This window comes from Amblyraja radiata, chromosome 9, assembly GCF_010909765.2.
Source record: "Amblyraja radiata isolate CabotCenter1 chromosome 9, sAmbRad1.1.pri, whole genome shotgun sequence".
Taxonomy (NCBI): Eukaryota; Metazoa; Chordata; class Chondrichthyes; order Rajiformes; family Rajidae; genus Amblyraja; species Amblyraja radiata.
Genome location: NC_045964.1, coordinates 20,373,992 through 20,389,521, shown reverse-complemented (window position 1 = coordinate 20,389,521; position 15,530 = coordinate 20,373,992). Strand labels below are relative to the sequence as shown.

The 15,530-nt window shown below is 41.3% G+C and overlaps 1 protein-coding gene across 1 annotated transcript in view; it reads left to right on the top strand.

Moving 5' to 3' along the window:
- Positions 1–8,040, top strand: part of ttc9 (tetratricopeptide repeat domain 9) — a 62,869-nt gene extending 54,829 nt beyond the window's left edge. The window contains exon 3 of the mRNA XM_033026827.1: positions 5,568–8,040. Within this exon, the coding sequence (XP_032882718.1) occupies positions 5,568–5,647 (80 nt within the window). The 3' untranslated portion in view covers positions 5,648–8,040. The remainder of the gene's footprint in view (positions 1–5,567) is intronic.
- Positions 8,041–15,530: the final 7,490 nt, after the last annotated feature.

The window sequence follows — 15,530 nt, the reverse complement described above, 5'->3', positions numbered from 1 at the left end:
CCATAGATGCTGCTGCACCCGCTGAGTTTCTCCAGCATTTTTGTGTACCTTCGATCTTCCAGCATCTGCAGTTCCTACTTGAACACGAGGTAGGATTGCAGCTGTGGAAAGATGATCCATCAGAGTGTCCTCCAACAACTCTTGGCACTTTCATTCTGACCAGCTTAGAGTAAGCAATTCTGGCTTTTTAGGTCCATTTTGCAAAGGTTGATAACAATTTGCTGTAATGTAGTCAGGCAAAATTACCAGGGTCATTTCAAACGTAAGTGGATGCTGAGACTGGGGAGCTTTGAGTTAGTAAGGATGTGCTTCCATCGGTCAATTGTCGTATTTACATTTGAAACCATCTTTCGAATTTTCTTTCAGTCACAAATAGAGAATCACTTCAAACTCATTCAGGGTTACTCCGAGTGTAAACCTATACTTTTAGTTTTTAGTGAAGAGATGCAGCACGGATGCAGGCCCTTCGGCCCACTGAGTCCACGTCAACCAGCGATCCCCTATACGCACATGGGACAATTTACACTTATACCAAGAATACAGAGGAGAGGAGTAAGCAAACCTTGAGGCGATTTTGCAGTGCAAGTCCATATAATAATGCTCGAATATACAGCATATAAAGAAAAATTTGATCATCTCATTCTCAATATAAATCTGTGTATCCATGTATTTTGTAATTGTGGTTTGAAATACGATTACAGAATATTTCACTCTCTTTCTCTTTCTCATTATCTAGACACATTGTCCTTTTGATTTATTATCATCCAAAGCAGCAACTATCTCCTGTGGACAATATACATGAGATTCCATTTTGTTTCAACATTATTAGCTTTGACTTTTCTCTTTTATATCACCAGTTCAAGGGACCCCTACAGTCATCAACCTTCTTGTCCAATTAATTTTTCCACAAATATTTTCACTGTAGTAAAAATGTTGCGATATTCAAGAGAAGAGCAAATGTATATTTAGATTTTAATTGGGTACTTGGCCTACTTTATAAGTTCATGATAACCTTTGCCGTATTCTCTTTATTCGGTAAAGTATGTTGAAATATTCTCGACATTTTAGACAATAACGAACCTCAGCAAATTGTGTGCCATGAGCCTAATTTATTTTGGTGCTTTGTCTTCAAATAAATGATCATTAATAACTGTGGGTGGCACAGTGGAAGAGTTGCTGCCTTACAGCATCACGGGTTCGATCCTGACTATGGGTGCTGTCTTTATGGAGTTTTACATTCTCCCTGTGACAGCGTGGGGTTTTTTTTCTCCAGGTGCTCCGGTTTCCTCCCACATTCCAAAAGACATACAGCTTAATAGGTTAATTAGCTTCAGTAAAATTATAAATTTTCCCCAGTATGTAGGATAGTGTTAGTGCATGGGGTGATCGCTGGTCGGCATGTTCTCAGTGGATCGAATGGCCTGTTTCCTTGCTGAACCTCTAAAGTCTAAACTAAAAGATGGACAACAGTTGGTGCTGCTGCCTCACTGCTCCAGGGACCTGAGTTCGATCCTATCCTCAGGTGGCATCTCTGCTAGTTGCACAATCTCCCCACGACCATCTACCTACCACTGAGTGCTATAGTTTCCTCCCACATCACAAAGATATGCTGATAGGTTAGTTGCCAATTGTAAATTACCCCTTAGTGTAGGTAGGTGGAATGAGCCAATGATAGGCATGAGAGGGAGAATAAGCTTCAAAACAGATGGAAAATGGGACAATTGACATGGTGTACTCTGAGCAGGCATGGACCCGATGGGTTGAATGGCCTTCTTGTGTTTTGTAATAAGCATGTGTAGAAATCGTACATAATTAACGGGCAATAGCAATAATATCATCGATGGTGCATGGAACAGTACAACAAAAGAATAGGTCATTCAGCCCACAATATCTGCGCCGAACTTGATGCCAGGAACATCACTTATCTGCCTGCACATAATCCACATCCCTCGATTCCCTGCATATCCATGTGCCTATCCAAAAGCCTCTTGCATGCCACTATCGTATCTGCCTCAACCACTATCTTCTCAGCAGTGCGTTCCAGGCACTCGACCTCTTCTGTGCAAAGAAAACGTGTCCAGCACATCTCCTTTAAACTGTGGAGAAGGAGTGGGTGACATTTCGGGTTGAGACCCTTCTTCAGAATCAAGGGCCTGTCCCACGATATACGAGTTTACCCAAGAGCTCTCCCGAGTTTAAAAAAAATAATCAAAGTCGTGGTACTTCATCACGAGTATTTTTTTACTCTTGGAAATTTTTCACACTGTTGAAAAAACTTCACGAGTTTCACGAACTTACCGCGCTTCCCGATTACCTGCCGTTAGCGATACGAGCCGCTACAAGACGTCCACGAGCTCCGACGTACCCGCTACGTACTTACTACGAGTTTGATTTTTTTTTTTTACTCGGGAGAGCTCTTGGGTAAACTCGCATCGTGGGACAGGCCCTTAAGTTAGGGAAGAGGGAAACAAGGTATGGAAGGGTACGAAGAACATGTAAGGTGTGAAAAAGAACAGATGTTGATCAAGGAAATGTAAAATGGTTCATCGTTGGATGAGGGGAAGGTGACAAGGGAGGCATACAATTAGTATATATTAATTAGGAGGACAGTGAAACTAGTAGGAGAACTAGGATGAGGGAGGGACATAGAGAGGGGAAAGCAATGGTTACTTGGTCAGAGAAATCAATATTCAAATCACAACATGAGGTGCTGTTCCTCCAATGTGCATTTAGCCTCACTCTGACAGTGGAGGAGGCCCAGGACAGAAAGGTCAGTATAGGAATAGGAGGGGGTGTTAAAATGTTTGGCAACTGGGATCTTGCGTAGGCCCAGAGTAGTTCAGTGTAGTCAAGGAATGAGTTAGCCAGGGAGTTGCAGGAGGCAGGGCGGGAAGAAGTGTACTCTAGATAGCAGTGGGTCAGCAGGTTTATAATAGACATTAGTCGCTGGTCTATCTCCTGTGATGGGGACATGGGATCAAGAAAGGGGAGGGAGATGTCGGAGATGGTCCAAGTGAATTTGAGTGCAGGATGGAATTTGGTAGTGAGGTTAATGAAGTCTGTGAGTTCTGCATGGGTGCAGGAGGTAGTACTGATGCAGTCGTCAATGTAGCAGAGATAGAGTTCGGAGATAGGGCAAGTGTACGCCTGGAACAGGCAGGCATAGCTAGGGCCATGAGAGTGCCCATGGCTATGCCTTGGATTTGGTGGAAGCGGGAGCAGTCGAAGAAGAAGTTGTTGAGAGTAAGGAGGACTGATTATTAACTGGGACTTGGTTTTACAGCATTTTACTGTGCATTATCATTACAATGCTAAACTATTAAAAATTTTAACTGGCTACCTCATAGCCTTTTGGCATAACCTTGACGAGGTGATATAAATAGACAAAACAACTTTTTGAGCTCACTTTTAGGAGCCAATTCGCAGCTACAGAGTAGATTAGAACATCAGGTGTCCTTGAGACTCTTGAAAGGCGCCCATAAATAAAATTTATTATTATTATTATTATCAGAGTTAGGACCATATCGATGAAGATTGAGAGATTAAAGCATTTATTGACAACATCTATGGGAGGAATGATGTATGAACATTCAGACAAGTTTATAAATAATACACCGTTCAGCAATGTCTTTTTATTTTTGTATTCACTGTCCATGTGGCCTTTCCAGTCAAATTTTCTTCACGTCATCATCCAAATTATTTATCATACATTTATTAATGCTTACATTAACACTCACTTTTACCAAGTATAACACATGTAATCTCTACTGTCGGGCAGTAATGTTGTCTATATCAAATAAGATTTAAAGTGTTCTAAATAAGAATTTAAAAATTCCATGTTTTTATGGAACTCCATGTACAACTGAACATTTTGAATGCATTACTATATACCGGCAGTACTCTGATTGCAACATTGAGATCTTTGTTTTGCAAAGCTGTGGGGAGTAAGTGGATTTCCCCATTAAGGTACAACTGATGTTTTCCCCTCAGGTATGTTGACCTAGATGTGTATGAGGCACCGACGACTTCCATTCGTTTCCCCCCAATTTCACATTAAATATCGTTTTCAAATATAGCTTCTCTAACTTGTTCCACAATCCTGATCGGATTAATGAACTGTAAAATCAGCCAGGCTTAGTAATCAGTGCCGCTATACAGCCACATAGGTCTTAGTTCAAGAGTTATGTGTACTCCGATCCAATTTACATGCAGTAAATTAGGCTCCTAGGGACAGATGAAATGACCCTTAGTGCAAAATGCCACCAGTGAGGTAACTGCATCAATTATGTGCTGCCATGTTACAATAACTTTTGTATTCTTCAGCGTTGAGCACAAATATAAAAAGTATTAAAAATAACCATCTTTGGTGCACAACACAGTTCACAGGAATCCAAATGCATGTGGATCCTGGCAGGAAAACTATTATTAGACAATAGGATTCACAATAAATTAACCTGACAAGTACTGGCCATTTGTGGTGAAGGAATAGACTGGGGCAATTTGAAGGGTAGGATTCCACAAGGATTTGCTAGCACTCATTTGCTTTGAGATTTCCCGATTTAAAGGATGTCTCATCATCCTTAAGGGCTGCAGCAAGAATTTCGGGAAATAACTCACACACAAATTGGGCTGCACTGCACCTGCACAGAGTTTACAGTATGCAAAGCAGACACAAATGCATCAAATTCAAATTCTTTGGCTTTCATCCCTTGAAAACTCTACATTTCTCTTTTGTTTCTTACTCTACCCTTATTCTTGTGTTTTAATGACCTGGAACGGTGGGGCGGCACAGTAGCATAGTAGTAGAGCTGGTATCTTACAGCGCCAGAGACCTCTGTTCAATCCTGACTACAGATACTGTCTGTACAGAGTTAGTACGTTCTCCCTGTGACTGTGTGGATTTTCTCTGGGTGCTCCAGATCCTCTTACACTCCAAAGACGTACAGGTTTGTAGGTTAATTGGCTTTAGTAAAATTGTAAGTGCACCTAGTGTGCAGGACATTGCTCGTGTACAGGATGATCACTGGTCATCGTGGACTCGATGGGCCGAAGGGCCTGTTTCCACACTGTATCTCTAAAGTCTAAAGTAAAATCTAAAGAAGGTACAAAGAAAGCCAAGGAAAAGAAGTGTGTGATGGCTTTTCACAGGGGGAAGTATTTCCAATTTTGAGCATAATACACAGCTCTCTGTAATATTGGAGGTCTAAGGACAGGATGGTTCAAAATCTGATGTCTGGTCTCTGAACAAGGTGGATACTTTCATTGCAGGAGACGTGTGTTGGTCTAATTGACACATTAGGCACAGAAACTCAGGCACATTGGTTGCTGAAGAACTTATTCCCTTCACTCCCTCCTTGCACTTGATTGGAGTTTGAATGAAGCCAAACCATGCTCAGTTTTAATGTGCAAGATGGTAAGATAGCCTATCAGCATGATGCATTTATCTTTGTACATGGCGGTTGGTTATTTAGGTGGAGAGTGGAGAAGGGGAATCTTTTGGTTACTAAACTAAAACATTATTTGTGCATGCGCATCTTTACTCTTGTTCTTCTCTTGTTCAAATGCAGATACAAATGTGATCAGATACATCCAGCTAGCAGAGATGAAACTCAGCAGAAGCTCACAGAGAGAGAAAGAAGCGCTGTAAGGAGATGAGACACCCCAGGATTGTGAGTGGACATTTGGAATGCTGACTGGTGGGCTATGATTCGGCGTCGACCTTGTTCCCTGGATCGAATGCTTGCCTGCACATCACTGACTCTGGTTCCTCAGCTGAAGACTGCAGTACCACGCAACGCACCAAGTTCAGCAACTTTGTGGAACCGGGAATGGTTTGGAAGTGAGCCCAGGCTGTGATGTCATTGCAAGACCTGAGGCAAGCTTGGTTAGGAAATTTTTTTTTACCCGTCTTGTTTATCAAGGAAGGTTATATATTGAGGAAGTCCTATATATACCGGCATTGCCAAATGTTAACTGACATGAAACATAAAAGGCAGAATGGTTTCGTTCTTCACGAATTGGGAGAGAAGTGCTTTTGCAATGACATCACAACAATCCCATGAAATGGTCAACTCCAAATAAACTGATTGAAAACTGGGCATGCGAGTCCATCTCAAAACAATTGGTTTTGTAGAAAGAATACAAAACATTTGTGCATTCCTGTACATTTGCGCTGTCATTTAACCTTTACTTGTTGAAGGTTTTGGGATGGAAGGAAAGGTTGAGTGTTACTGTTTATTAAACTAGGTCTCATTTAAAATAATACACAAGAATTATTATATAGAAATGTTTAAAATCCTGTACAGACAACGAGAGAAAATACGTATCTACTATTATCGGTTTTGATATTTGTGCTTTAAATTAAAAAGTATAACTTTTCCTGAAGTGGAATTAGAAGTGAAGAGACATGAACATTGAGTGTGCTAAGTGGAGTGGCTAAAGCAAAATGGAGGATGAACCAAAGCTGAAGAGTCTTGAACCATGAACACTGTTGCACACTGACACAGTACCTCAGGTTCCTCTGTCAAATATTTTAGTGGAGATATTAAACTATAAGGAAAATCGATACATTTGGAAGCTGGAGAAGTGAGAGAGAAAAAGAGAGAAAAAGTGAGCGACCAAGAGGAGGTGCTTGTATTGTGGCAAAAAAACAAAAAAACTGCCACAAGTGAAGTATTTTTAAACTTAACCAATAAATGTTAGTTGCTGCACAAAAACTGCAGATGGGTGTTCTAACACAATGTATCTTGGAAATCTAGTGAAATGAGCATCACAATAGACCTACTGCCCAAGTTAGGCATGAATAAGTCATTGATTTTGAGTTGTTCAATGATTTATGGTGAGACTGTCTCCATATTCCACCAGGCCTATTGCAAGTGACCTCATGATTTAAATTCAAGTATTTGTAATGCTGCACGACAATTTTCCAACAATTGGAAAATTGATTTATCTTTTAAAAGTCTATGTTGTCAACAGGAAATGCATGGTGAAGGTAATGCCACAATTACTGGGCATTCACACTATTTTCTCTACTACTTTAAAATGGCCGACATTTGAAAATGTTGGTTTCAGTGGTACAATAAAAGTGTAGTTAAAGGGCAATACCATTGCAAAATAATTGCAGCGCTTTACATTTGCGCCATTGAATCAACTTAATGCAATTGGTTCATCGGTCCCTTGATAATCCCAGTATTAACTATTGTGTTTTGCCAGTGCAACAATCACTTTGGTGGCTTGGGGCAGTGTGGTAAATAGTACTCTGTGTTTTTTTTAAATGCACGACTGAATATATTGTCTAACATCTATATCCTTAGATGGTAATTAGATCTTCAGCAACTGTGTCAAGAATTAAGCTGTGTTTATGAGATGAAAGAGAAGTTACTTTAGCTAATGTATTGGTTTGAAGATGGAAACAGCATCTACAAAAATAATATGAAGAATTTTGCATTGCTATTGCTTACTCATTCCCAACCTTGCAATTCATTCTAAGTAAGTAATTTCCCATTTCAAGAGAGAGTTTTATGATTAGCTGAAATTAAAACAATTAATATAATGTACATAATATAATATAATGAAATTAATATAATGTCTCAATCTTATGTCAAAGGTCTGAATGCGCTTCATCTATTGGCATAGGGTGCTGTAGTACAGAACTGGGTCTTCAGTCCACCACATTCATGCTGACCTATTTCCCTGTCTACACTAATCCCATTTGTCTGCAGTGGACCAGTATCCATCTATGCCTTACCTATCCCATGTCTGTCTAATCACTCTTCATAAGTTCTAGGAGCAGAATTCAGCCCATCAAGTCTACTCTGCCATTCAATCATGGCTAATCTATCTTTCCCACTCAACCTTATTCATCTGCCTTCTCCCCATACACCCTGACACCCTTATTAACCAAGAATCTGTCAATTTCCACCTCAAAAATATCCATTGACTTGGCCTCCACAGTCGCCTGTGACATAAGGCAGCCTCTTAAACATAGGAATGCTGTCTTATTCCACCATCTCCTCTGGCAGATATCAACAATTGCCTGTAGCAAAACCCAAAAAACTGAGTTCCTTAATAACTCTTTATCTTAAATGTGGAAAGTTTTGGAGGGAAAGATTTTGACCATCTACCCTATCTGTACTTCTCATAATCTTATATATTTACTTTCTGCACTTTCATAATTTGCTTCAGATTTATTTTGGCAAAATGTACCAGATTCTTTCCACATCGGTGCTCACAAGCATCAACATGAAGACTGAATACTTAATCTGGCTATTTGATGATGCCAGTTGAGAGGGAGATGTGTAGGCACTTCATTCACCAGAATCAAGGGAACAGATGGATGGTCGCATTGTTTGAAGCCTCATCTGAAGTACAAGCATCGAAGAGTACACCATTTCCTTAATGCTTCTATCATTTGGATGATTTGTTCATCAAAGAGCAGCCTTTGATCGTACCCTACTTGAATGTGTAAAGGCACTGGACCATGATATAGACAATAGACAATGGGTGCAGGAGTAGGCCATTTGGCCCTTCAAGCAAGCACCGCCATTCAATGTGATCATGGCTGATCATCCACAACCAGTACCCTGTTCCTGTCTTCTCCCCATATCCCATGACTCCACTTTCTTCAAGAGCCCTATCTCGCTCTCTCTTGAAAATATCCAGAGAACCGGCGTCCACTGCCCTCTGAGGCAGAGAATTCCACCGACTCACAACTCTCTGTGTGAAAAAGTGTTTCCTCATCTCCGTTCTAAATGGCTTATCCCTTATCTTAAACTGTGGCCCCTGGTTCTGGACTCCCCCAACATCAGAAACATGTTTCCTGCCTCTAGCGTGTCTAAACCCTTATTCCTATATGTTTCAATAAGATCACCTAAATTCCAGAGTATACAAGACCAGCCGCTCCATTCTCTCAGCATATGACAGTCCCACCATCCCGGGAATTAACCTTGGAGTGGAGAGAATTTTGCTCTGGTGGAATCCAACCTCATGAAGACCACAATGTAACCATTTCAAAATAAAAAATATACGGTCCCATTTTGACGAACCAGGTAATCTGTTTTAATCTATGATTGTAAATATCAGGTGGTGGCTCTCATTTTAATAAAATATACCATTTTAGTTGGTCAGATTGAAGAAGATACTGATTTCTCATCAGTGACCATTTCATAAATGTACTACATGCTATGAAGTTAATAACACCCTAATCCACCACCCCAGTTTACTGTCAAACCTTTATTTGTAAGCTCTTGACAAAGCATCTGGTTACATCAATAGGTCACCTGTCCTTTTTCTCCAGAGATGCTGCCTGATCCACAGAGTTACTCCAACACTTTGTGTCTATCTTCAAGCAGGCTCATTGATCTATTAACAAAGCAATCCGATGGATCTTCTAATTCTTCACAGTTCAATTTGCTTTTAAATAATTGAACTTACTGCAAACATTTTTTTAACCAGCATGAATGTAAAAGTGCTAATCCACTATGATTTGTTAATGGCTCTGAGGTGCACTGGAAGTGAAGACCATGAGTTCATTAGCCAGTCCATGTTGAGATAAATCCACCCAAGCAGCTACTGGAAGTGAGATTGCAAATATGTGAGATTTCTGCTTGTCAGTAGTTAGTGAGCTCTGCAAGGAATTGTACGCATGTGGATGAGAGCGAGATCAGACTCCGCTGTATGACTCTCCACACTGAAAATAACCTAAATAGACAACCGTGAGGAAAGGACATCATGATCTATTTTCCCTTTTTAACTCCGGGCAGATGAATCAATTGCAGCAATCAATTGTTGATGTAAGGAAACTCTGCACAGACCTGGGAATTGGATCTGCAAACCCACAGGCTATTCAGCTAATCGGTCGATAAACGGCAATCAACAAGAAAGTTACAACAGAAATGTAACTTGTTTATGACACTACAGGTAGCTGTTCAGCCCATCAATGTGTATACTGGCTCGTGACAGAGCAGTCTTTGAAGCACCAAACCCCTTCTCTTTATTTCCCTACAGCCCGACTGCCTACTCCCTCTTACATGCTCATCTACTCCCCTTTGATTCTTTGACCACCTACCCATGCTAAGGGGGAAGTTACAGTAGCCATTGAATCTATCAACACTTCTTGAGGTTGTAGGAAATCGTAGATGGCCAAATCATATGTTCACGAGTTCTTAAGTCACAGGAGTAGAATTAAGCCATTCAGCCCATTACGTCTACTCCACCATTCAATCATGACTGGTCTATCTTTTCCTCAACCCTATTCTCCTGCCTTCTCTCCATAACCTTTGACACACGTACCAATCAAGAACCTATCAATCTCTGCTGTAAAAATACCCAAATACGGCCTCCACAGCCGTCTGTGGCAAAGAATTCCACAGTCACCACCCTCTGACTTTAGTCTAACTCTAGTCCTAGACTCTCCCTCTAGTGGAAACATCCTCTCCACATCATCTGGCAGCAACCCACACAGTCATGGGGAGAACATGCAACATCACATATAAAACAGCACTCAAGGCCATGATCAAACCCATGCCCCTGAAGTTGTAAGGCAGCAGCAAGAACTGCTGTATCACCTTCTAACTCACCTTAACAAACATAGTTGAAAACAAACCAAATGTATTATGGTTGTTGTGATTGTAGCAGTGCAGATGGCAAACTTGTACTGTTCGTGCTTTACTGATGCGCAATTGGGCAAGCAATGGTGCTGTTCGCAGACTGGTTGAAGCTCCTTAACCTATGAATGTACAATCTATGAATGCACAAACTTAAAAAAAACACACAGAATGCTGGAGTAACTCAGCGGGTCAGGCAGCATCACTGAAGAACATGGAGAAGTAAAGTTTCGGATTGGGACCCTTCTTCAGACTGATTGTTAGGGGGAGGGGGCATGGGGTGAAGAAAGTTGGAAGAGCCAAAGGGCATTTATTGCCACATACACTAATTGGTGCAATGAAATTTGAGTTACCATGCAGCACACAAATAAGATAAACACAACACTATAGAATTTAACATTCAACATAAAAAACATCCCCCCACAGTGGAATCAACGTTTCCCACTGTGAGGGAAGGCAACAAAGTTCAGTTCTCTTCCTCTTGTTCACCCGTGGTCAGGGCCTATTGAGGCCTCCGCAGTCGCTGCAACGGCGGCAGATGTTTCAGGCCCTCTCGCCGGATTATGATACTCAGGTGCCAGAAGAACACTCTCAGCGGCTTGGAGTTCCGAATCGGCCATTTCCTACCGGAGACCGCGGCTCCCGAAGTCTACAGGCCGAACTGGGCGGAGCTCCAATACTGGCAACCTCGGTGAAAGATCCCAGGGCTTCCCCCCCCCCCAATCCCCCAAATAAAAAGACTAAAACACCTCCAAAACAAAACCTTTTGACAGACTACAAATTTTTTAAAGGATGAAAGGACAAACAGCTGCCACACCCGATGGCGCCACCACTCAGACGGGCAGGTAATGGGTTGATACAGGTGAGGAGAATTTTTGGTAGGCAGATGGTTGGACAAAGGTCAGGGATGAGAAGACACGAAGGTGTGAGACAAAAGGATTGAAGAGTTGCGAATCGTGAAGCTAGTGGAAGGAACATAGGGGGAATAATAATAATAATAATGGATGGGATTTATATAGCGCCTTTCTAATACTCAAAGCGCTTTACATCGCATTATTCATTCACTCCTCAGTCACACGGTGGTGGTAAGCTACTTCTGTAGCCACAGCTGCCCTGGGGCGGACTGACGGAAGCGTGGCTGCCATTCTGCGCCTACGGCCCCTCCGACCACCACCAATCACTCACACACATTCACACACATTCACACACAGGCAAAGGTGGGTGAAGTGTCTTGCCCAAGGACACAACGACAGTATGCACTCCAAGCGGGACTCGAACCGGCCACCTTCAGGTTGCCAGCCGAACACTTAGCCCATTGTGCCATCGATGGGGAAGGGGAGAAGGAGGGGAGAAATAGTGGCGAGTTCAGGTTGGGCACCGTTTATTTTTTCAGGGTTCCTTGTTTCTAATGTACAATCTTGTTTTGGTCTGAATTTCTTGAAAGATCATGTTGCCAGCTAACACTTTTCTGAGTGTGATCATTACCTAGGATGACCTGATTGTAAGAGATCTTCAGTTACAGCCATTCTTGTCCACCGGTACAAATGCAGCTACCACATGTGTTGCCAATTAAGTCTTATTATTGCACCTTGGAAGGTCAGTCCTGCCATGTGAATGACCAGTAAAGTGAAATCTCAGGCTTAACACGAGGACCTAGGCTCCACTGAAGTATTTTGTAACTTTTATGTGTAAGCCAGAAAGGTGGCACTCAAGTTGGATGAGTTTGGTCATGTGTAAAACCATTTGATGAAGTGCATTGGCTATATAGGAAATCATGTCCCATGAACCTAATAGACTTCATTAAATAGGCCACCAAGAAGATTGATGAGATCAAGGAAATAGACATTATGGAGTTTAGCATGGCCTTTGACAAGATCCCACACGATAGGCTAGTCAAGTAGGTTTTTCTTCACATGGATTCCAAGGCAAAGAGGCAAATTGGATTCAAATTTGACTTGGAGGAAGGAGTAGTTGTGGAGGGTTGTTTATCCGATATGTGACTTGTGACCAGTGAGTGCCACAAGGGTCTGCTTGGGGTCACTGTTTCACTATATTAATGATTTGGATAGCTATGTATATTATCAGTAAATTTTGCAAATGTCACCAAAATTGGTGGTATAGTGGAAAATGAGGAAGGATATCCAAGTTGGGAAGAGGGGCAAAAGAAAGACAAATAGAATTGAATTCTGACAACTGTGAGGTGTTGAATTTTGGTATGTCAAACCGGAGCACAACTTGCACAGTAAATGTTAGAGCCTTGGATAGTGTTATAGAACGGAGAGATCTGGGAATAGAGATGTGATGTTCACCGAAAGTGGTGAGTCAGGTGGACAGGATGGTGAAGAAGTTCACATAAGGCTGGACTAACTCAGCATGTCAGGCAGCATCTCTGGAGAAAATAAATAAGTGACGTTTCGGGTCAAAATCCTTCTTCAGATCTCAATCCGACATGTCACCTATTCCTTTTCTCCAGAGATGCTGTCTGACCCGCTGAGTTACTCCAGCCTTTCGTATCTGTCTTCACTTTAAACCAGCATTTGCAATTTCTCCCTACACATGGTGATGGTGGTGTTTGGTTCACTTTTCTTCATTGGGAAGGAGTACAAAAACTGGATGCAGCTGTTCAAGTCAAAGGTGAAACCACACTTAGAGTACAGTGAGCAGTTCTGATCACACACTATTGGAAGAATGTCATTATGTTGAAAATGGAGCAGGAAAGATTCAGAAAGTTATGCGTAGGAAAAAACTGCAAATGCTGGTTTAAACCGAAGATAGACACAAAATGCTGAAGTAACTCAGCAGGACAGGCAGCATCTCTGGAGAGAAGGAATGGGTGACGTTTTGGATGGAGACCCTTCTTCAGAAAGTTACCTGGACTTGCAGGCTTCAGTAATAGCTGGGACATTTTTCTTTGGAGTGTAGGAGGCTAAGAGGGGACCTTATTGACACGAGAGCCATAATAAAGTGAGTGTTCACAGTCTTTTTTTTCGCAGTATTCAAAAACTAGAGGGCACCATGCCCATTTATTGACTCTCCACTTCATATGCACCTGTAGTACCAGATCTCTCCATTCTGCAACACTTTCTAGGACTACAATTTACTGTGCAAGTCCTTCCCTGTTTGACATACCAAAGTGCAACACATCACTCTTGTCAGAGTTATATTCCATTTGTCATTCCTAGGCCCATGCTTATAGTGAGAGGGGAGAGATTTAAGAGGGACCTCAGGAGCAACCAGTGCACTCAGAGGGTAGTCAGTATTTGGAATGGTCTGCCAGAGGAGCAAGTGGATTCAATTACCGACTTTCAAAATACATTTGCACAGATATATGGACAAGAAGGCTATTGAGAGCTTTGGGCCAAAGATGGACAAATGCGACCAGCTCAATATGCCATCTTGAGTAGCATGGATAAGATGGGCCTAGAGGCCTGTTTCCATGTTGTATAATTTTATGACTGTAAAATATAATATTTAATTTTTTTTTACAGCAGTATCGGAATTTTGTATATAGTTAAATTCATCATAGCATTTACTTGGGGCCCCATAGCAAACAGTAACCCATGGAGCACTTTGTTTGGAGAAGCATTGCTAATAATTGCTGAAAATTATTTTCCTGTTAGTAAGCAGATACAATAGAGATGAGAGGCCAGCTCCATGTTGATTACGCTTCTATGTGGCATTTGGTATGTTTTACTTTGTTGAAGGCACTATACAATTAAAGGTTATTGCTGTATTGTAGCTGTTGCTTGATGCATGAATAGGACTCAGATCCACGGAGACAGAAATCTGATGTCCATTGGTATTACTATGCCACAGCTCATATCTGTAATCCTGCAAAAGCCTTCTAAATAAATACATTTGGGGGCTTATTTATAGCTGTGGAGCAAGATAACTTTGTTACCATATTAATTGCCAAAAGGACATATTTTTAAGAACAATTGAAAGGAGGAAGAGCTTTCTAACATTTTCACCTGCACTTTGAAGAATATCTAAATTTCGCAGCACAGGCAGGGTTGTGGGAGCTGGATGTGGGTAGCCAGTCATTATCGACTGGTCTCCATTTTGTTTTTGTGAATATGAATGTTTGTTTCATCAGTGCTGATTGGGATATAATGTGCAGAGGAGTTATTCCGTGTTCAGCGTTGATCTAATAAACAAAATGACCACTGGGGATGAAAACAACCTTGCAGGTTTCAAAATTGCAATTCACTGTGAGCTAATACAAGACAATTGGCGACGGAGCACAGAGAAAAGAAAAAGCTAAAAAAAACGATTACCCAAATTCTACAGAATTTCCTCAGGAACAGCAGATGATATAGAATTTAAACTGAAATAGATAATTAACAATGAACACACTGAAGACAGAAATAAATTGAAGCTGATGATTATTTCGCATTATGCCTTAGAAGCTACGATGCTATATCGCTAGCTAGTTAGTTTAAAGTGCTTGTCTATTTTGAGTCGAGCCCTGAAGTGAAAACTAATAGTTAATTTAGTAGCCTGTACCAGAAGACAAGGACATTATTAAAGTAGCAGTAGGTGTAGCTCTTGATCTGTTAAAAGTACTTTATTTTCTTAGTCATTGTTAGTTTACTGTGACAAAAACCTTCTGCTGACTGGTTAGCACACAACAAAAGCTTTTCACTGTACCTCGGTACATGCGACAATAAATAAACATTGTAGAATCCAGGAAGGATCAGCATCAGCATCATAACCAGGAAATTACTGCAACCACAATCCATTCTGAATGAAAACGATTAGTTATCTTATTCCAAGGCACATGGCCTGGGTTGCATTTGAAATCACTCCCCACAAGCAAGCCACAATTCCACTGCACAGTCCCAGTTTCAGCAGAGCAGGGTTTTTAATACAAATTGTACAATGAGGAAGAACATCAATTTTACCATGACACTAAATCAGCGGAAT